The sequence below is a fragment of the Salmo salar genome, chromosome 02, assembly GCF_965601325.2.
Source record: "Salmo salar chromosome 02, fSalSal1, whole genome shotgun sequence".
NCBI lineage: Eukaryota > Metazoa > Chordata > Actinopteri > Salmoniformes > Salmonidae > Salmo > Salmo salar.
The window spans coordinates 86,176,864-86,201,106 of record NC_138292.1 but is presented as its reverse complement, the minus strand read 5'-3'; the positions used below and the strand labels follow the sequence as shown (position 1 = coordinate 86,201,106).

At 46.2% G+C, this 24,243-nt stretch overlaps 1 protein-coding gene and 1 non-coding gene across 3 annotated transcripts in view; both read right to left on the bottom strand.

Moving 5' to 3' along the window:
* Nucleotides 1–24,243, bottom strand: part of LOC106594520 (protein kinase C beta type) — a 97,402-nt gene that overhangs the window by 23,149 nt on the left and 50,010 nt on the right. For both annotated transcript variants that reach the window (XR_014382273.1, XM_045711386.2), the window contains exons 5-9: nt 20,324–20,452; nt 14,856–15,012; nt 4,842–4,976; nt 1,781–1,877; nt 1,053–1,196 (exon numbers count right to left, since the gene is read on the bottom strand). Coding sequence is in view for 1 of the 2 variants with exons in the window: in XM_045711386.2 (XP_045567342.1) it covers nt 1,053–1,196; nt 1,781–1,877; nt 4,842–4,976; nt 14,856–15,012; nt 20,324–20,452 (662 nt within the window). In the remaining variant the exon portion in view is untranslated. The remainder of the gene's footprint in view (nt 1–1,052; nt 1,197–1,780; nt 1,878–4,841; nt 4,977–14,855; nt 15,013–20,323; nt 20,453–24,243) is intronic.
* Nucleotides 7,624–7,696, bottom strand: trnaa-ugc (transfer RNA alanine (anticodon UGC)). The gene has a single exon. It is a non-coding gene; the product is annotated as a tRNA-Ala (tRNA).

Sequence of the window (24,243 nt, the reverse complement as noted above, 5' to 3'; positions counted from 1 at the left end):
GTCTCTCCGTCCCCCAAATACAGTCTCTCCGTCCCCCACATACACAGTCTCTCCGTCCCCCACATACAGTCTCTCCGTCCCCCATTTACAGTCTCTCCGTCCCCCAAATACAGTCTCTCCGTCCCCGTCTCTCCAACCAGTCTCTCCACCCCCCCACGCACACACATACAGTCTCTCCGTCCCCCACATACAGTCTCTCCGTCCCCCAAATACACAGTCTCTCCGTCCCCCACATACACAGTCTCTCCGTCCCCCACATAGTCTCTCCGTCCCCCACATACAGTCTCTCTGTCCCCCAAATACACAGTCTCTCTGTCCCCCACATACAGTCTCTCCGTCCCCCACATACAGTCTCTCCGTCCCCAAAATACACAGTCTCTCTGTCCCCCACATACAGTCTCTCCGTCCCCCACATACAGTCTCTCCGTCCCCCAAATACAGTCTCTCCGTCCCCCACATACACAGTCTCTCCGTCCCCCACATAGTCTCTCCGTCCCCCACATAGTCTCTCCGTCCCCCACATACAGTCTCTCCGTCCCCCACATACAGTCTCTCCGTCCCCCAAATACAGTCTCTCCGTCCCCGTCTCTCCAACCAGTCTCTCCACCCCCCCACGCACACACATACAGTCTCTCCGTCCCCCACACACAGTCTCTCCAACCAGTCTCTCTGTCCCCCACATACAGTCTCTCTGTCCCCCACATACAGTCTCTCTGTCCCCCACATACAGTCTCTGTCCCCCACACACAGTCTCTCCAACCAGTCTCTCCGTCCCCCACAGTCTCTCCAACCAGTCTCTCTGTCCCCCACATACAGTCTCTCTGTCCCCCACATACAGTCTCTCCGTCCCCCACATACAGTCTCTCCGTCCCCCACATACAGTCTCTCTGTTCCCCACATACAGTCTCTCCGTCTCTCCAACCAGTCTCTCCACCCCCCCACACACAGTCTCTCCAACCAGTCTCTCCGTCCCCCACAGTCTCTCCATCCAGTCTCTCTGTCCCCCACATACAGTCTCTCCGTCCCCCACATACAGTCTCTCCACCACGTACCTTCCCGAAGCTGCCCTTGCCCAACACCATAATGAAGTTGAAGTCTGTCAGTTTGACGCGGTCCTGGTTACCGTTGCTATCGTACTTAGAGGTGGAGTTAGAGGAGGAGCCGTCTGTGTTCTTACCAGGACCGATCTTAGCCCTCTGACGGGGAGAGACAACTTATGATCAGAGTTACAGTTTCTTATGGCAACATTTTGGGTTTGATAACTGCCAGAAAACTTAACTACATGTTCTTCAATCTAGAAGAATTGCAGTCAGGACTGAATAGTATAAATATCTGCTTTTCTCTCTCTAAACATTAAGCTCACATCATTCATCAAGGTCAGGGGACTGTTACATACATACTGAGGTTGGAACAGGGGATTGTTCCATACATACAGCGGTTGGAACAGGGGACTGTTACATAGAGGTTGGAACAGGGGACTGTTACATAGAGGTTGGAACAGGGGACTGTTACATAGAGGTTGGAACAGGGGACTGTTACATAGAGGTTGGAACTGGCCTAAATGGAGAGCCGATGGGGTAACATTAGTGAACTGGACCTCCACTTAAGATGGAAATCAAACTGCATCTGGTTTCGGCGGGGATTCCCCCGAGGGAAAGTGGAGAGCACCACGGCTGAGTGGGTAAAAATAACGTATTTGGAGCCTAGGATATAATACTAGCAGCCCTCCCTCTGGCTGACACACTCACCTCCCGCCAGTGATGTCATTGGTTTCTCTCACCTCAAACTTCTGTCGTAGTTCCTCGTTGCCGTCCTCTCCGTCTGGTTGGACAGGAACATTAAAGTACTCTCCCTCCTCTTGGGACAACAATTTAAACCTGTAGAATATACGGATTAACACTACAGATTCATACCATTGGCTCTGTGTTTGGCTGGCGTTAAAGTGGCACTAGTTTCAAATTCACGTTACTTTGACATTTCGTTGGGTAAAAACAGGGCCCACTGGCATTTCCCAGCCCTAACGCCAGGTTTGGCAATGTACCTGTTTTATATCAGCCCTGCGCTCAGATGGGAGGGGTGGAAATATTTTAGGCGTGTCCTTAAAAACACGATCCAAAGTGGTCATTTCAGGCAGAGCTGATGGGGATATTTAAGACCAACCAAAAACAGGTTTTTAGCGGTAACGCTGTTGGTTCTGGAATGAACTCTGACAGAGGAAACTCAGCCTATCCAGCTGTGATGCATACTGCTCATATGTACATGGAACAAGAGCAGCCTAACGTGCTTTTGGTGCCTGTATACTTCCTATTTAGAAACATAAACTAAGGTTTTTTTCTTCTCCCATTTTGTGGTATTTGATTTTTAAAAAACAATTTAAAAAAACAATTAAGGCTTTTTTTTTGTCTGCCCAATGCAATCGTGAAGTAGTCAAGACTGTCGATAAAGGGATTGGCTCCTGAGACCGCTTGGAAATAAATGTTAAATCACCAAGGCTTTATTAAAACATCAAGTTAGAGAGGAGTGAAACGGTGAGCTGACATTCCCTTTGGATCTCTACCTTGTAGACAGACCCACATTATTTTATCCATGTAGGTCCCATTTTGGAGGTGTGTAACCCCTCCCCATGGTGTAGGCTACGTGTCCATGCCCGTCATGAAACGAGAGACGAGACCCTCTGTGAATATCGGTGATTCTGGTATTTAGAAGTTCTCTGTAACCTGTAAAAAAATGGCTTGTTTTCCGTTTCATATGTTCTAAACCCAAGCCCACCCCTAGGCCTGCTATAACGAAGGCTTTTTTTAAATGATCTTTATTTAACCTTTATTTAACTAGGCAAGTCAGTTAAGAACAAATTCATATTTACAATGACGGCCTACCAAAAGGCCTACTGCAGGGACGGGGGCCTGGGATTAAAAATAAATACAAATATATATATTTATATAAATATGGACAAAATACACATCTCGACAAGAGAGACACCATAACACTACAGAAAGAGAGCCCTAAGACAACAACATAGTATGGCAGCAACACATGACAACACAGCAGGGTAGCAACACAACATGACAACAACATGGTAGCAACACAACATGCTACAACCATTATTGTGCACAGACAACAAGCACAAAGGGCAAGAGACAACAATACTTGACACGAAGCAGCCACTACTGTCAGTGAGAGTCCATTATTGAGTCTTTGAATGAAGAGATAAAACTGTCCAGTTTGAGTGTTTGTTGCAGCTCGTTCCAGTCGCTGGCTGCAGCGAACTGAAAAGACGAGCGACCCAGAGATGTATGTGTGCTTTGGGGACCTTCAACAGCAATGCCTGTCTTGTTTATCCTGAAGATTTTATGATGTCATTATATTTGACATTTATTTATTGTTGTTTTACTTTTTTTTTACTGATTGACTGTAATAAAATGAAATGAAAACAAGCAATCTGATATGAATGATTCACATTCTCTCCCTTCCTATTGGGGAGCAGCGGAACGGGGGAGAGGACATTCTCTCCCTTCCTATTGGGGAGCAGCGGAGAGGACATTCCCAGCAACTGGGAACAGTTTGGATGTAAAACCCTCCATAGTCTGTTTTAATATTATATGGCCATAGTCTGTGTTGTTTTAATATTATATGGCCATAGTCTGTGTTGTTTTAATATTATATGGCCACGGGGAGAAATGATGGTGCCTGTAAGTGTGGAACAGCCTATTTTAAAACAAGTTGTTTTCATTTTGTTTAGAATTTGATTAGAATAAAAATCGTTCTGTTTTCAGGTCTTATCAATAGTGAATGGAATCTGCTAATTGACAGTGTTGTCCATGCTCAGCCATAATGTAATTTACAGTACACCTAGTCCCTATATCAGTGTGAACGTTATTGAAGCCATGGAAGTACTGTGGACTGCAAATGGGTTCAAGTCAATGTATTTAGTAAAGATAGCTCTACGTTTTGTTATTTCATTTCTGGAGTTTTGTTATTTCATTTCTGGAGTTGATTCCAAGGCAAAAACATAAAATATCATAAATACACAACTTGAAACAACCACATAATTCAGCATGGAGCACGTTCTGATTGGTCAGTGAAAGGCCATCTCTCGACACACCCACAACTTGCTTATTCATTAAACCCAGCCCTTCCACGCAAAAAGCCCCTCCCTCCCTCCCTCCATCTCACCATCCTCCTCTCCCTCCCTCCATCTCACCATCCGCCCACTCCTTGTTTCTGGAGTTTGTGGATGCCTCTCTCTACCTCTCCATCCTCCTCTCCCTCCCTCCCTCCCTCCATCCTCCTCTCCCTCCCTCCATCCTCCTCCTCTCCCTCCATCCATCCATCCTCCTCCTCTCCCTCCTCCTCCCCCCTCCCTCCCTCCCTCCCTCCCTCCCTCCATCCATCCTCCTCCTCTCCCTCCCTCCAGCCTCCTCTCCCTCCCTCCATCCTCCTCTCTCTCCCTCCCTCCATCCTCCTCTCCCTCCCTCCATCCATTCTCCCCTCCCTCATCTCTCCATCCTCCCTCCATCCATCTCTCCATCCTCCTCTCCCTCCCTCCATCCTCCTCCTCTCCCTCCCTCCCTCCCTCCCTCCATCCTCCTCCTCCCCATCCTCCTTCTCTCCCTCCCTCCCTCCCTCCATCCTCCTCCTCCTCTCCCTCCAGCCTCCTCTCCCTCCCTCCATCCTCCCCTCCCTCCCTCCATCTCTCCATCCTCCCTCCCTCCATCCTCCTCTCCCTCCCTCCCTCCATCTCTCCATCCTCCCTCCATCTCTCCATCCTCCTCTCCCTCCCTCCCTCCCTCCCTCCATCTCTCCATCCTCCCTCCATCTCTCCATCCTCCTCTCCCTCTCACCATCCATCCACTCCTTGTTTCTGGAGCTCTGAGACGCCGAATGAGAGCGCTCCCATGAAGTCGTTCCTGCTGGTCAGATCCCAGTCCCAGATCTCCACCGACAGACGCCGGTCCTTATCAGAGTCCTTCAGAGGACTGTAGGGAGAGAGAGAGAATCAATACTTCCCAAGATGCAACCGTTCAGACTTTATCTTCATGTCTTTATCTTGACAGAGTGTAAAGTATCGTTCACAAATATTGTAAATGTTAAAAGGTCTATCCCAAAGGCTTCTGCACACCAACTAACTACTGATGATGTGGTACCGATCAACTACAACCAGCTAACTACTGATGATGTGGTACCGATCAACTACAACCAGCTAACTACTGATGATGTGGTACCGATCAACTACAACCAGCTAACTACTGATGATGTGGTACCGATCAACTACAACCAGCTAACTACTGATGATGATGTGGTACCGATCAACTACAACCAGCTAACTACTGATGATGATGTGGTACCGATCAACTACAACCAGCTAACTACTGATGATGACATTTTCATTTACATTTTCGTCATTTAGCAGACGCTCTTATCCAGAGCGACTTACAGTAGTGAATGCATACATTTCATTTCATACATTTTTTTTTTTTTGTGCTGGCCCCCCGTGGGAATCGAACCCACAACCCTGGCGTTGCAAACACCATGCTCTACCAACTGAGCTACAGGGAGTGATGATGAGGTGGTACCAATATACTACAACCAGCTAACTACTGATGATGTGGTACCGATCAACTACAACCAGCTAACTACTGATGATGATGTGGTACCGATCAACTACAACCAACTAACTACTGATGATGATGTGGTACCGATCAACTACAACCAGCTAACTACTGATGATGATGTGGTACCAATCAACTACAACCAGCTAACTACTGATGATGTGGTACCGATCAACTACAACCAGCTAACTACTGATGATGATGTGGTACCGATCAACTACATCCAACTAACTACTGATGATGATGTGGTACCAATCAACTACAACCAGCTAACTACTGATGATGATGTGGTACCAATCAACTACAACCAGCTAACTACTGATGATGTGGTACCGATCAACTACAACCAGCTAACTACTGATGATGTGGTACCGATCAACTACAACCAGCTAACTACTGATGATGTGGTACCAATCAACTACAACCAGCTAACTACTGATGATGTGGTACCGATCAACTACAACCAGCTAACTACTGATGATGATGTGGTACCGATCAACTACAACCAACTAACTACTGATGATGTGGTACCGATCAACTACAACCAGCTAACTACTGATGATGTGGTACCGATCAACTACAACCAGCTAACTACTGATGATGATGTGGTACCGATCAACTACAACCAACTAACTACTGATGATGATGTGGTACCGATCAACTACAACCAGCTAACTACTGATTATATTGTGGTACCAATCAACTACAACCAGCTAACTACTGATGATGTGGTACCGATCAACTACAACCAGCTAACTACTGATGATGATGTGGTACCGATCAACTACAACCAACTAACTACTGATGATGATGTGGTACCGATCAACTACAACCAGCTAACTACTGATGATGATGTGGTACCAATCAACTACAACCAGCTAACTACTGATGATGTGGTACCGATCAACTACAACCAGCTAACTACTGATGATGATGTGGTACCGATCAACTACAACCAGCTAACTACTGATGATGTGGTACCAATCAACTACAACCAGCTAACTACTGATGATGATGTGGTACCGATCAACTACAACCAGCTAACTACTGATGATGTGGTACCGATCAACTACAACCAACTAACTACTGATGATGTGGTACCGATCAACTACAACCAGCTAACTACTGAAGATGATGTGGTACCAATCAACTACAACCAGCTAACTACTGATGATGTGGTACCAATCACCTACAACCAGCTAACTACTGATGATGTGGTACCGATCAACTACAACCAGCTAACTACTGATGATGATGTGGTACCAATCAACTACAACCAGCTAACTACTGATGATGATGTGGTACCGATCAACTACAACCAACTAACTACTGATGATGATGATGTGGTACCGATCAACTACAACCAGCTAACTACTGATGATGTGGTACCGATCAACTACAACCAGCTAACTACTGATGATGTGGTACCGATCAACTACAACCAGCTAACTACTGATGATGATGTGGTACCGATCAACTACAACCAGCTAACTACTGATGATGTGGTACCAATCAACTACAACCAACTAACTACTGATGATGTGGTACCGATCAACTACAACCAGCTAACTACTGATGATGATGTGGTACCGATCAACTACAACCAGCTAACTACTGATGATGTGGTACCGATCAACTACAACCAACCAACTACTGATGATGATGTGGTACCGATCAACTACAACCAGCTAACTACTGATGATGTGGTACCGATCAACTACAACCAACTAACTACTGATGATGTGGTACCAATCAACTACAACCAGCTAACTACTGATGATGATGTGGTACCAATCAACTACAACCAGCTAACTACTGATGATGATGTGGTACCGATCAACTACAACCAACTAACTACTGATGATGATGTGGTACCGATCAACTACAACCAGCTAACTACTGATGATGACATTTTCATTTACATTTTCGTCATTTAGCAGACGCTCTTATCCAGAGCGACTTACAGTAGTGAATGCATACATTTCATTTCATACATTTTTTTTTTTTTTGTGCTGGCCCCCCGTGGGAATCGAACCCACAACCCTGGCGTTGCAAACACCATGCTCTACCAACTGAGCTACAGGGACTGATGATGATGTGGTACCAATATACTACAACCAGCTAACTACTGATGATGTGGTACCGATCAACTACAACCAGCTAACTACTGATGATGATGTGGTACCGATGAACTACAACCAACTAACTACTGATGATGATGTGGTACCGATCAACTACAACCAGCTAACTACTGATGATGATGTGGTACCAATCAACTACAACCAGCTAACTACTGATGATGTGGTACCGATCAACTACAACCAGCTAACTACTGATGATGATGTGGTACCGATCAACTACATCCAACTAACTACTGATGATGATGTGGTACCAATCAACTACAACCAGCTAACTACTGATGATGATGTGGTACCAATCAACTACAACCAGCTAACTACTGATGATGTGGTACCGATCAACTACAACCAGCTAACTACTGATGATGTGGTACCGATCAACTACAACCAGCTAACTACTGATTATGTGGTACCAATCAACTACAACCAGCTAACTACTGATGATGTGGTACCGATCAACTACAACCAGCTAACTACTGATGATGATGTGGTAGCGATCAACTACAACCAACTAACTACTGATGATGTGGTACCGATCAACTACAACCAGCTAACTACTGATGATGTGGTACCGATCAACTATAACCAGCTAACTACTGATGATGATGTGGTACCGATCAACTACAACCAACTAACTACTGATGATGATGTGGTACCGATCAACTACAACCAGCTAACTACTGATTATATTGTGGTACCAATCAACTACAACCAGCTAACTACTGATGATGTGGTACCGATCAACTACAACCAGCTAACTACTGATGATGATGTGGTACCGATCAACTACAACCAACTAACTACTGATGATGATGTGGTACCGATCAACTACAACCAGCTAACTACTAATGATGATGTGGTACCAATCAACTACAACCAGCTAACTACTGATGATGTGGTACCGATCAACTACAACCAGCTAACTACTGATGATGATGTGGTACCGATCAACTACAACCAACTAACTACTGATGATGATGTGGTACCAATCAACTACAACCAGCTAACTACTGATGATGATGTGGTACCGATCAACTACAACCAGCTAACTACTGATGATGATGTGGTACCGATCAACTACAACCAGCTAACTACTGATGATGTGGTACCGATCAACTACAACCAGCTAACTACTGATGATGTGGTACCAATCAACTACAACCAACTAACTACTGATGATGTGGTACCGATCAACTACAACCAGCTAACTACTGATGATGATGTGGTACCAATCAACTACCACCAGCTAACTACTGATGATGATGTGGTACCGATCAACTACAACCAACTAACTACTGATGATGATGTGGTACCAATCAACTACAACCAGCTAACTACTGATGATGATGTGGTACCGATCAACTACAACCAGCTAACTACTGATGATGATGTGGTACCGATCAACTACAACCAGCTAACTACTGATGATGTGGTACCGATCAACTACAACCAACTAACTACTGATGATGTGGTACCAATCAACTACAACCAGCTAACTACTGATGATGTGGTACCGATCAACTACAACCAGCTAACTACTGATGATGATGTGGTACCGATCAACTACAACCAGAGGGGGCGTAACTACTGATGATGTGGTACCAATCAACTACAACCAGCTAACTACTGATGATGATGTGGTACCGATCAACTACAACCAACTAACTACTGATGATGATGTGGTACCGATCAACTACAACCAGCTAACTACTGATGATGATGTGGTACCGATCAACTACAACCAGCTAACTACTGATGATGTGGTACCAATCAACTACAACCAGCTAACTACTGATGATGATGTGGTACCGATCAACTACAACCAGCTAACTACTGATGATGTGGTACCGATCAACTACAACCAGCTAACTACTGATGATGTGGGTACCGATCAACTACAACCAGCTAACTACTGATGATGATGTGGTACCAATCAACTACAACCAGCTAACTACTGATGATGTGGTACCAATCACCTACAACCAGCTAACTACTGATGATGTGGTACCGATCAACTACAACCAGCTAACTACTGATGATGATGTGGTACCAATCAACTACAACCAGCTAACTACTGATGATGATGTGGTACCGATCAACTACAACCAACTAACTACTGATGATGATGATGTGGTACCGATCAACTACAACCAGCTAACTACTGATGATGTGGTACCGATCAACTACAACCAGCTAACTACTGATGATGATGAGGTACCGATCAACTACAACCAGCTAACTACTGATGATGATGTGGTACCAATCAACTACAACCAGCTAACTACTGATGATGTGGTACCGATCAACTACAACCAGCTAACTACTGATGATGATGTGGTAGCAATCAACTACAACCAGCTAACTACTGATGATGTGGTACCGATCAACTACAACCAGCTAACTACTGATGATGATGTGGTACCAATCAACTACAACCAGCTAACTACTGATGATGTGGTACCGATCAACTACAACCAGCTAACTACTGATGATGATGATGTACCGATCAACTACAACCAACCAGCTAACTACTGATGATGATGTGGTACCGATCAACTACAACCAGCTAACTACTGATGATGTGGTACCGATCAACTACAACCAACTAACTACTGATGATGATGTGGTACCGATCAACTACAACCAGCTAACTACTGATGATGTGGTACCAATCAACTACAACCAGCTAACTACTGATGATGTGGTACCAATCAACTACAACCAGCTAACTACTGATGATGATGTGGTACCGATCAACTACAACCAACTAACTACTGATGATGATGTGGTACCGATCAACTACAACCAGCTAACTACTGATGATGATGTGGTACCAATCAACTACAACCAGCTAACTACTGATGATGATGTGGTACCAATCAAATACAACCAGCTAACTACTGATGATGTGGTACCGATCAACTACAACCAACTAACTACTGATGATGATGTGGTACCGATCAACTACAACCAGCTAACTACTGATGATGATGTGGTACCGATCAACTACAACCAACTAACTACTGATGATGTGGTACCGATCAACTACAACCAGCTAACTACTGATGATGATGTGGTACCAATCAACTACAACCAGCTAACTACTGATGATGTGGTACCGATCAACTACAACCAGCTAACTACTGATGATGATGTGGTACCGATCAACTACCACCAGCTAACTACTGATGATGTGGTACCGATCAACTACAACCAACTAACTACTGATGATGTGGTACCAATCAACTACAACCAGCTAACTACTGATGATGATGTGGTACCGATCAACTACAACCAGCTAACTACTGATGATGATGTGGTACCGATCAACTACAACCAGCTAACTACTGAGATGATGTGGTACCGATCAACTACAACCAGCTAACTACTGATGATGTGGTACCAATCAACTACAACCAGCTAACTACTGATGATGATGTGGTACCGATCAACTACAACCAGCTAACTACTGATGATGTGGTACCGATCAACTACAACCAACTAACTACTGATGAGATGTGGTACCGATCAACTACAACCAGCTAACTACTGATGATGATGTGGTACCAATCAACTACAACCAGCTAACTACTGATGATGTGGTACCGATCACCTACAACCAGCTAACTACTGATGATGTGGTACCGATCAACTACAACCAGCTAACTACTGATGATGATGTGGTACCAATCAACTACAACCAGCTAACTACTGATGATGATGTGGTACCGATCAACTACAACCAACTAACTACTGATGATGATGATGTGGTACCGATCAACTACAACCAGCTAACTACTGATGATGTGGTACCGATCAACTACAACCAGCTAACTACTGATGATGTGGTACCGATCAACTACAACCAGCTAACTACTGATGATGATGTGGTACCGATCAACTACAACCAGCTAACTACTGATGATGTGGTACCAATCAACTACAACCAACTAACTACTGATGATGTGGTACCGATCAACTACAACCAGCTAACTACTGATGATGATGTGGTACCGATCAACTACAACCAGCTAACTACTGATGATGTGGTACCGATCAACTACAACCAACCAACTACTGATGATGATGTGGTACCGATCAACTACAACCAGCTAACTACTGATGATGTGGTACCGATCAACTACAACCAACTAACTACTGATGATGTGGTACCAATCAACTACAACCAGCTAACTACTGATGATGATGTGGTACCGATCAACTACAACCAGCTAACTACTGAGATGATGTGGTACCGATCAACTACAACCAACTAACTACTGATGATGATGTGGTACCGATCAACTACAACCAGCTAACTACTGATGATGTGGTACCGATCAACTACAACCAGCTAACTACTGATGATGTGGTACCAATCAACTACAACCAGCTAACTACTGATGATGATGAGGTACCGATCAACTACAACCAGCTAACTACTGATGATGATGTGGTACCGATCAACTACAACCAGCTAACTACTGATGATGATGTGGTACCGATCAACTACAACCAGCTAACTACTGATGATGATGTGGTACCAATCAACTACAACCAGCTAACTACTGATGATGTGGTACCGATCAACTACAACCAGCTAACTACTGATGATGATGTGGTACCGATCAACTACAACCAGCTAACTACTGATGATGTGGTACCGATCAACTACAACCAGCTAACTACTGATGATGATGTGGTACCGATCAACTACAACCAACTAACTACTGATGATGTGGTACCGATCAACTACAACCAGCTAACTACTGATGATGATGTGGTACCAATCAACTACAACCAGCTAACTACTGATGATGTGGTACCGATCAACTACAACCAACTAACTACTGATGATGATGTGGTACCGATCAACTACAACCAGCTAACTACTGATGATGTGGTACCGATCAACTACAACCAGCTAACTACTGATGATGTGGTACCAATCAACTACAACCAGCTAACTACTGATGATGATGTGGTACCGATCAACTACAACCAACTAACTACTGATGATGATGTGGTACCGATCAACTACAACCAGCTAACTACTGATGATGTGGTACCGATCAACTACAACCAGCTAACTACTGATGATGTGGTACCGATCAACTACAACCAACTAACTACTGATGATGATGTGGTACCGATCAACTACAACCAGCTAACTACTGATGATGTGGTACCGATCAACTACAACCAGCTAACTACTGATGATGTGGTACCGATCAACTACAACCAGCTAACTACTGATGATGATGTGGTACCATCAACTACAACCAGCTAACTACTGATGATGTGGGTACCGATCAACTACAACCACTCACGAGGGGCCTCAACTACCCCTCCGATGATGATGTGGTACCGATCAACTACAACCAGCTAACTACTGATGATGTGGTACCGATCAACTACAACCAACTAACTACTGATGATGATGTGGTACCGATCAACTACAACCAACCAACTACTGATGATGTGGTACCGATCAACTACAACCAGCTAACTACTGATGATGATGTGGTACCAATCAACTACAACCAGCTAACTACTGATGATGTGGTACCGATCAACTACAACCAACTAAGTACTGATGATGATGTGGTACCGATCAACTACAACCAGCTAACTACTGATGATGTGGTACCGATCAACTACAACCAGCTAACTACTGATGATGTGGTACCAATCAACTACAACCAACTAACTACTGATGATGATGTGGTACCGATCAACTACAACCAACTAACTACTGATGATGATGTGGTACCGATCAACTACAACCAGCTAACTACTGATGATGTGGTACCGATCAACTACAACCAGCTAACTACTGATGATGTGGTACCGATCAACTACAACCAACTAACTACTGATGATGATGTGGTACCGATCAACTACAACCAGCTAACTACTGATGATGTGGTACCGATCAACTACAACCAGCTAACTACTGATGATGTGGTACCGATCAACTACAACCAGCTAACTACTGATGATGATGTGGTACCAATCAACTACAACCAACTAACTACTGATGATGATGTGGTACCGATCAACTACAACCAACTAACTACTGATGATGTGGTACCAATCAACTACAACCAACTAACTACTGATGATGATGTGGTACCGATCAACTACAACCAGCTAACTACTGATGATGTGGTACCGATCAACTACAACCAGCTAACTACTGATGATGTGGTACCGATCAACTACAACCAGCTAACTACTGATGATGTGGTACCGATCAACTACAACCAACTAACTACTGATGATGATGTGGTACCGATCAACTACAACCAGCTAACTACTGATGATGTGGTACCGATCAACTACAACCAGCTAACTACTGATGATGTGGTACCGATCAACTACAACCAGCTAACTACTGATGATGATGTGGTACCAATCAACTACAACCAACTAACTACTGATGATGATGTGGTACCGATCAACTACAACCAACTAACTACTGATGATGTGGTACCAATCAACTACAACCAACTAACTACTGATGATGATGTGGTACCGATCAACTACAACCAGCTAACTACTGATGATGTGGTACCGATCAACTACAACCAGCTAACTACTGATGATGTGGTACCGATCAACTACAACCAGCTAACTACTGATGATGATGTGGTACCGATCAACTACAACCAGCTAACTACTGATGACCAACAGAGACTACACACCAGACAGATCAGAGATCTTATCAGACTCCATCACAGCACCACAGAAGGGAGGAGGAAGAGAAACAAAGTGTAACACAACCTTTTCTACTGTATGTTTATCTGTGTGTTGCCTGGATCTCCTTTAAAACAAAGATAATGTCAAGTCTAGAGCTCTCCCAACTCTAAGGGTTCTACAACAAAGATATTATAAACACAGGAGATATCGCATCATTTGATTTTTATAACCAGACATAAACATGAAATATATCTCTAAAATGTGATGGTCTGTATAACAAAGATATTATAAACACAGGAGATATCGCACCATTTGATTTTTATAACCAAAGACATAAACATGAAATATATCTCTAAATGTGATGGTCTGTATAACAAAGATATTATAAAGAGTAGAGATTTCTCACAATGTGAAGGTCTCATTCCAGGTGGGGTTCAGGTTACACTTGATGGTCTTGGTCTTCTGCTTGGTGTCACTCTTGGGGTCGGGGATGAGTTTGAGCTTCACGTAGGGGTCAGACAGACCGTTAGGGTCCATGGGGACCAGGTTACAAGCCTCCTGGACTGGAGAGCGGAGGAGTGAGGGGAGGAGAGGAGGGAGAAGGGGAGGGAGGAAAGGAGGGAGAGGGGGAGGGAGGAAAGGAGGGAGAGGATAAAGATAAATAGTTAAATTGTCAAACTCAACAGCTCTCTCTACCGCAACAGCTCTCTCTCTCTAGCTCAACAGCTCTCTCTCTCTAGCTCTAGCTCAACAGCTCTCTCTCGCTCTAGCTCAACAGCTCTCTCTCGCTCTCTCTCTAGCTCAACAGCTCTCTCTCGCTCTCTCTCTAGCTCAACAGCTCTCTCTCTCTACCGCAACAGCTCTCTCTAGCTCAACAGCTCTCTCTCTCTACCGCAACAGCTCTCTCTCTCTCTCTCTCTCTCTCTCTAGCTCAACAGCTCTCTCTCTCTACCGCAACAGCTCTCTCTCTCTACCGCAACAGCGCTCTCTCTCTCTACCACAACAGCGCTCTCTCTCTCTACCGCAACAGCGCTCTCTCTAGCTCAACAGCTCTCTCTCTAGCTCAAAACCTCTCTCCACCTCAACAGCTCTGTCTCTACCGCAACAGCTCTCTCTCTCTCTAGCTCAACAGCTCTCTCTTTCTACCACAACAGCTCTCTCTCTCTACCACAACAGCTCTCTCTCTCTACCACAACAGCTCTCTAGCTCAACAGCTCTCTCTCTCTACCACAACAGCTCTCTCTCTCTCTAGCTCAACAGCTCTCTCTCTCTCTCTCTCTAGCACAACAGCTCTCTCTCTCTACCACAACAGCTCTCTCTCTCTACCACAACAGCTGTCTCTCTCTAGCTCAACAGCTCTCTCTCTACCACAACAGCTCTCTAGCTCAACAGCTCCCTCTTGCTCTCTAGCTCAACAGCTCCCTCTTGCTCTCTAGCTCAACAGCTCTCTCTTGCTCTCTAGCTCAACAGCTCTCTCTTGCTCTCTAGCTCAACAGCTCTCTCTTGCTCTCTAGCTCAACAGCTCTCTCTTGCTCTCTAGCTCAACAGCTCTCTCTTGCTCTCTAGCTCAACAGCTCTCTCTTGCTCTCTAGCTCAACAGCTCTCTCTTGCTCTCTAGCTCAACAGCTCTCTCTTGCTCTCTAGCTCAACAGCTCTCTCTCTCTACCACAACAGCTCCCTCTCTCTAGCTCAACAGCTCTCTCTTGCTCTCTAGCTCAACAGCTCTCTCTCTCTAGCTCAACAGCTCTCTTGCTCAACAGCTCTCTCTCTCTAGCTCAACAGCTCTCTCTTGCTCTCTAGCTCAACCGCGCTCTCTCTCGCTCTCTCCCTCTCTCAAACTGTAATTCAAATGAAATGAACTGTCTACTGTATTGCTGCTTTGAGAGGATGGAGAGAGGGCTGCTCAATGAGAGTGATTGAAGAAAACATTCATCTCTGTTTGTATATCTGACAGGTTGAATAAAACCACCAGCAGGGGAATTTAAAATCAATAAACTATTTAGCTCCAAACACAATCCAGAACCACTACATCTGTCCACTACTGCTGTTCAAAGATCAATAATCAGTAATCAGTGTACAGTAACACAGAAGGCCAGGGTACAGTAACACAGCAGGCCAGGGTACAGCAACACAGCAGGCCAGGGTACAGTAACACAGCAGGCCAGGGTACAGTAACACAGCGGCCAGGGTACAGCAACACAGCAGGCCAGGGTACAGCAACACAGCAGGCCAGGGTACAGTAACACAGCAGGCCAGGGTACAGTAACACAGCGGCCAGGGTACAGCAACACAGCAGGCCAGGGTACAGTAACACAGAAGGCCAGGGTACAGTAACACAGCAGGCCAGGGTACAGCAACACAGCAGGCCAGGGTACAGTAACACAGCAGGCCAGGGTACAGTAACACAGCAGGCCAGGGTACAGTAACACAGCAGGCCAGGGTACAGTAACACAGCAGGCCAGGGTACAGTAACACAGCAGGCCAGGGTACAGTAACACAGCAGGCCAGGGTAGAGCATCACAGCAGGCCAGGGTACAGTAACACAGCAGGCCAGGGTACAGCAACACAGCAGGCCAGGGTACAGCAACACAGCAGGCCAGGGTACAGCAACACAGCAGGCCAGGGTACAGTAACACAGCAGGCCAGGGTACAGCAACACAGCAGGCCAGGGTACAGCAACACAGCAGGCCAGGGTACAGCAACACAGCAGGCCAGGGTACAGCAACACAGCAGGCCAGGGTACAGTAACACAGTAGACCGAGGTACAGTAACAGTTACACAGCAGGCCAGGGTACAGTAACACAGTAGACCGAGGTACAGTAACAGTTACACAGCAGGCCAGGGTACAGTAACACAGCAGGCCAGGGTACAGTAACACAGCAGGCCAGGGGTACAGTAACACAGCAGGCCAGGGTACAGTAACACAGTAGGCCGAGGTACAGTAACACAGTAGGCCAGGGAACAGCAACACAATAACACAGCAGGCCAGGGTACAGCAACACAGTAACACAGCAGGCCAGGGTACAGCATCACAGCAGGCCAGAGTACAGCAACACAGTAACACAGCAGGCCAGGGTACAGCAACACAGCTCTCTCTAGCTCAACAGCTCTCTCTCTCTCTCTCTAGCTCAACAGCTCTCTCTCTTGCTCTCTAGCTCAACAGCTCTCTGAGCTCAACAGCTCTCTCTACCGCAACAGCTCTCTCTTGCGCAACAGCTCGCTCTCTCTAGCTCAACAGCTCTCTGCCTCTAGCTCAACAGCTCTCTCTCGCTCTCTCTCCCCCTCTCTACCGCAACAGCTCTCTCTTGCTCTCTAGCGCAACAGCTCTCTGCCTCTAGCTCAACAGCTCTCTCTTTACCGCAACAGCTCTCTCTCGCTCTCTCTCCCCCTCTCTACCGCAACAGCTCTCTCTTGCTCAACAGCTCGCTCTCTCTAGCTCAACAGCTCTCTCTTTCTAGCTCAACAGCTCTCTCTCTCTCTAGCTCAACAGCTCTCTCTCTCTAGCTCAACAGCTCTCTCTCTCTAGCTCAACAGCTCTCTCTCTCTAGCTCAACAGCTCTCTCTCTCTAGCTCAACAGCTCTCTCTCTCTAGCTCAACAGCTCTCTCTCAACAGCTCTCTCTCTAGCTCAACAGCTCTCTCTAGCTCAACAGCTCTCTCTCTCTCTAGCTCAACAGCTCTCTCTCTCTCTAGCTCAACAGCTCTCTCTCTAGCTCAACAGCTCTCTCTCTAGCTCAACAGCTCTCTCTGTCTAGCTCAACAGCTCTCTCTGTCTAGCTCAACAGCTCTCTCTGTCTAGCTCAACAGCTCTCTCTGTCTAGCTCAACAGCTCTCTCTCTCTCTAGCTCAACAGCTATATAGCTGTCCATCCTGAACAGGTCTCTCTCTACCCCCCCTCTCTATCCCTGAACAGCTCCCTCTCCCCCTTCTCTCTCCCTCTCTAAACAGCTCTTTCTATCTCTACTTGGTTCTGAATGCTCCATTTGTTAACACTTACCACCAGTTTAGTTAGTCAGTACAGAACAATCAATTCTCTTCTCTGGGAGAGCCGAGTGTTCCGGAGATGTGGGTCAATCGTTGGGTCATTGATCAAATAATGGACTTTCCAGTTCCGCCCCATCGCCCCATCACTCACACACACACACACACACACACACCACACACACACACACACACACACCCACACACACACACACACACACACACACACACACACACACACACACACACACACACCCCCCCTCCGAACAAGACTCAGGTCTCCAGTTTAAAGCCCCACCCTGCTTGTTAATTCTTCAGGGTCTAAGACGTTCGGGGAGGGAGGGGTGCTGAGGTGACATATGGAATTGTTTAAGATGGTCATACCATAGATCAGTTAGCTGAATTGTAGGACCCCTTTAGGTACCCCCCCCCCAGAAAATATATAGATAAATCCTAGATTTAGGCCTTTACGACTATAGCCCATAGAAACACATTCAGAAATGGCAAAAACGACAGTCAAAAAAATGTATCATAAGAAACAAGGTTTTGAAGTGTCTGTCCTAAATCTAGGAGAAATATTTAACCCTTTTTCTGGGTCGGCACAAAACTACCTTTAAACTTCCATTCGTTTAAAAAAAAACGGTACTGGTTACCTTCAGACGAGTCCGGTGACACTTGTGGAGGTCGAACTTGTGTGTGTGTGTGTGTGTGTGTGTGTGTGTGTGTGTGTGTGTGTGTGTGTGTGGTGTGTGTGGGGATTCTGGGGGGGCCATTCTGTTCATGAAAATCTCCCCTTTCCACAGTGGCCTCCCATTAGTTTGTAGCCCAAACGGTTCGGACGCTACCAAACAAACGTTGGCACATGGACGGTACAGACTTCAGATGAGTCTCCTGACACCTGTGGGGGCCGTAGAGCTAAACGGAGAACACGGTCCTGTGGGGGTCGTAGAGCTAAACGGAGAACACGGTCCTGTGGGGGTCGTAGAGCTAAAGGGAGAACACGGTCCTGTGGGGGTCGTAGAGCTAAAGGGAGAACACGGTCCTGTGGGGGTCGTAGAGCTAAACGGAGAACACGGTCCTGTGGGGCCGTAGAGCTAAAGGGAGAACACGGTCCTGTGGGGGCCGTAGAGCTAAAGGGAGAACACGGTCCTGTGGGGGTCGTAGAGCTAAAGGGAGAACACGGTCCTGTGGGGGTCGTAGAGCTAAAGGGAGAACACGGTCCTGTGGGGGTCGTAGAGCTAAAGGGAGAACACGGTCCTGTGGGGGCCGTAGAGCTAAACGGAGAACACGGTCCTGTGGGGGTCGTAGAGCTAAAGGGAGAACACGGTCCTGTGGGGGCCGTAGAGCTAAAGGGAGAACACGGTCCTGTGGGGGTCGTAGAGCTAAAGGGAGAACACGGTCCTGTGGGGCCGTAGAGCTAAAGGGAGAACACGGTCCTGTGGGGCCGTAGAGCTAAAGGGAGAACACGGTCCTGTGGGAGTCGTAGAGCTAAACGGAGAACACGGTCCTGTGGGGGCCGTAGAGCTAAACGGAGAACACGGTCCTGTGGGGGTCGTAGAGCTAAACGGAGAACACGGTCCTGTGAGTCTCCCCTTCCCATAGAGTATTTCAGTAGGTCAAACTGTTCGGACGCTACAGACGTTTTCGTGTGAAGGCCGATATTCGGGATGTCTCAGACTGACAAACATCGCTCTAACTGTCACCTTTCACTGCAGATGTTGTGGATTGAGAAGCAAACAAACAGATATCTCTAGTTTAAACAAAGACTCTGATGGGGATTGTTTTGTTATGGAACTTAGACTGATGCACTGGTGTGTCAATCCACCACTCTAAGGGGTTAATGAGTCGGTGCAGGGAGTGTTTCCTGTGTGTGTGGGGGCGCATATACACTCACTGTAGACGGTGAGTTTGTTGTCCTTGATATCTGCGGTGATCTGGATGCGTCCTCTCCTCTCAGTGTGGTCTGTTCCACACAGACTGGGAACGTTAGACACACACCGGTTATGGATGTTCATCATACAATCTAGAGAGAGAGAAACACACACACACACACACACACACACACACACACACACACACACACACACACACACACACACACACACACACACACACACACACACACACACACACACACACACACACACACACACACACACACACACACACACACACACACACACACACACACGGGTCAATTCCATTTCAATTCAGAAATCAAACCAAATTCCAATCATGCATTTTCCTCATTGAAAACATTAAAGAGAAAACAGGAATTTCAGAACAGATATTAAGCCTAGTCCTCTCAACACAGTATACCATCTCTGATGGACAGACCGTAGAGTCTCTCAACACAGTATACCATCTCTGATGGACAGACCGTAGAGTCTCTCTCTAACACAGTATACCATCTCTGATGGACAGACCGTAGAGTCTCTCTCCAACACAGTATACCATCTCTGATGGACAGACCGTAGAGTCTCTCTCCAACACAGTATACCATCTCTGATGGACAGACCGTAGAGTCTCTCTCTAACAGAGTATACCATCTCTGATGGACAGACCGTAGAGTCTCTCTCCAACACAGTATACCATCTCTGATGGACAGACCGTAGAGTCTCTTTCTAACACAGTATACCATCTCTGATGGACAGACCGTAGCGTCTCTCTCCAACACAGTATATCATCTCTGATGGACAGACCGTAGAGTCTCTCAACACAGTATACCATCTCTGATGGACAGACCGTAGAGTCTCTCAACACAGTATACCATCTCTGATGGACAGACCGTAGAGTCTCTCAACACAGTATACCATCTCTGATGGACAGACCGTAGAGTCTCTCAACACAGTATACCATCTCTGATGGACAGACCGTAGAGTCTCTCAACACAGTATACCATCTCTGATGGACAGACCGTAGAGTCTCTCAACACAGTATACCATCTCTGATGGACAGACCGTAGAGTCTCTCTCTAACACAGTATACCATCTCTGATGGACAGACCGTAGAGTCTCTCTCCAACACAGTATACCATCTCTGATGGACAGACCGTAGAGTCTCTCTCTAACACAGTATACCATCTCTGATGGACAGACCGTAGAGTCTCTCTAACACAGTATATCATCTCTGATGGACATACCGTAGAGTCTCTCAACACAGTATACCATCTCTGATGGACAGACCGTAGAGTCTCTCTCCAACACAGTATACCATCTCTGATGGACAGACCGTAGAGTCTCTCTCCAACACAGTATACCATCTCTGATGGACAGACCGTAGAGTCTCTCAACACAGTATACCACCTCTGATGGACAGACCGTAGAGTCTCTCTCCAACACAGTATACCATCTCTGATGGACAGACCGTAGAGTCTCTCTCCAACACAGTATATCATCTCTGATGGACAGACCGTAGAGTCTCTCTCCAACACAGTATATCATCTCTGATGGACAGACCGTAGAGTCTCTCTCCAACACAGTATACCATCTCTGATGGACAGACCGTAGAGTCTCTCTCTAACACAGTATACCATCTCTGATGGACAGACCGTAGAGTCTCTCTCCAACACAGTATACCATCTCTGATGGACAGACCGTAGAGTCTCTCTCTAACACAGTATACCATCTCTGATGGACAGACCGTAGAGTCTCTCTAACACAGTATATCATCTCTGATGGACATACCGTAGAGTCTCTCAACACAGTATACCATCTCTGATGGACAGACCGTAGAGTCTCTCTCCAACACAGTATACCATCTCTGATGGACAGACCGTAGAGTCTCTCTCCAACACAGTATACCATCTCTGATGGACAGACCGTAGAGTCTCTCAACACAGTATACCACCTCTGATGGACAGACCGTAGAGTCTCTCTCCAACACAGTATACCATCTCTGATGGACAGACCGTAGAGTCTCTCTCCAACACAGTATATCATCTCTGATGGACAGACCGTAGAGTCTCTCTCCAACACAGTATATCATCTCTGATGGACAGACCGTAGAGTCTCTCTCCAACACAGTATACCATCTCTGATGGACAGACCGTAGAGTCTCTCTCCAACACAGTATATCATCTCTGATGGACAGACCGTAGAGTCTCTCTCTAACACAGTATACCATCTCTGATGGACAGACCGTAGAGTCTCTCAACACAGTATACCATCTCTGATGGACAGACCGTAGAGTCTCTCAACACAGTATACCATCTCTGATGGACAGACAGTCTCTCTCCAACACAGTATACCATCTCTGATGGACAGACCGTAGAGTCTCTCTCCAACACAGTATATCATCTCTGATGGACAGACCGTAGAGTCTCTCTCTAACACAGTATACCATCTCTGATGGACAGACCGTAGAGTCTCTCTCTAACACAGTATACCATCTCTGATGGACAGACCGTAGAGTCTCTCTCCAACACAGTATACCATCTCTGATGGACAGACCGTAGAGTCTCTCTCCAACACAGTATATCATCTCTGATGGACAGACCGTAGAGTCTCTCTCCAACACAGTATACCATCTCTGATGGACAGACCGTAGAGTCTCTCTCCAACACAGTATACCATCTCTGATGGACAGACCGTAGAGTCTCTCTCCAACACAGTATACCATCTCTGATGGACAGACCGTAGAGTCTCTCTCTAACACAGTATACCATCTCTGATGGACAGACCGTAGAGTCTCTCTCCAACACAGTATACCATCTCTGATGGACAGACCGTAGAGTCTCTCTCCAACACAGTATACCATCTCTGATGGACAGACCGTAGAGTCTCTCTCTAACACAGTATACCATCTCTGATGGACAGACCGTAGAGTCTCTCTCTAACACAGTATACCATCTCTGATGGACAGACCGTAGCGTCTCTCTCTAACACAGTATACCAGCTCTGATGGACAGACCGTAGAGTCTCTCTAACACAGTATACCACCTCTGATGGACAGACCGTAGAGTCTCTCTAACACAGTATACCATCTCTGATGGACAGACCGTAGCGTCTGTCAACAGACCGTAGCCATGACGACTAACCAGGAACTTTGTTTCCAGGACGCAGAATTTCATCACTGATCATTTAGATTTTTTCAAATATGGGATGGGAGGTGGATATTTGGCCCATGCTTTGACTGAGAGTCTCTGTTTAAGGTGGGGGGGTGGGGGGGTGGGGGGGGGGGGGCACTGTGTTGCATCTACCCAGATCTTAAATGGAGCATCTGAGGCCAATTAAACAAGATTTTGTTTAATTGTTTGATGTAATGTATTGAAGTTCCTGTTTCTGTCCACAAGGAGGCACTGTGTTACAGGGTTTGATCATAGAGCTGCTGGACACCGAGTGGACAAAACATTAAGAACACCTGCTGTTTCCATGACACACTGACCAAGTGAAAACTATGATCCCGTATTGATGCCACCTGTTAAATCCACTTCAAATCAGTGTAGATGAAGGGGAGGAGATGGGTTACAGAAGGATCTTTAAGCCTGGAAACATTAAGACATGGAGTATGTGTGTGTGTGTGTGTGTGTGTGTGTGTGTGTGTGTGTGTGTGTGTGTGTGTGTGTGTGTGTGTGTGCCATTCAGAGGGTGAATGAGATAGAAACCTATTTAAGTGTCTTTGAACGGGGTACGGTGGTAGGTGCCAGTAAGGTGGTAGGTGCCAGTAAGGTAGTAGGTGCCAGTACGGTAGTAGGTGCCAGTACGGTAGTAGGTGCCAGTAAGGTAGTAGGTGCCAGTAAGGTAGTAGGTGCCAGTAAGGTAGTAGGTGCCAGTACGGTAGTAGGTGCCAGTACGGTAGTAGGTGCCAGTAAGG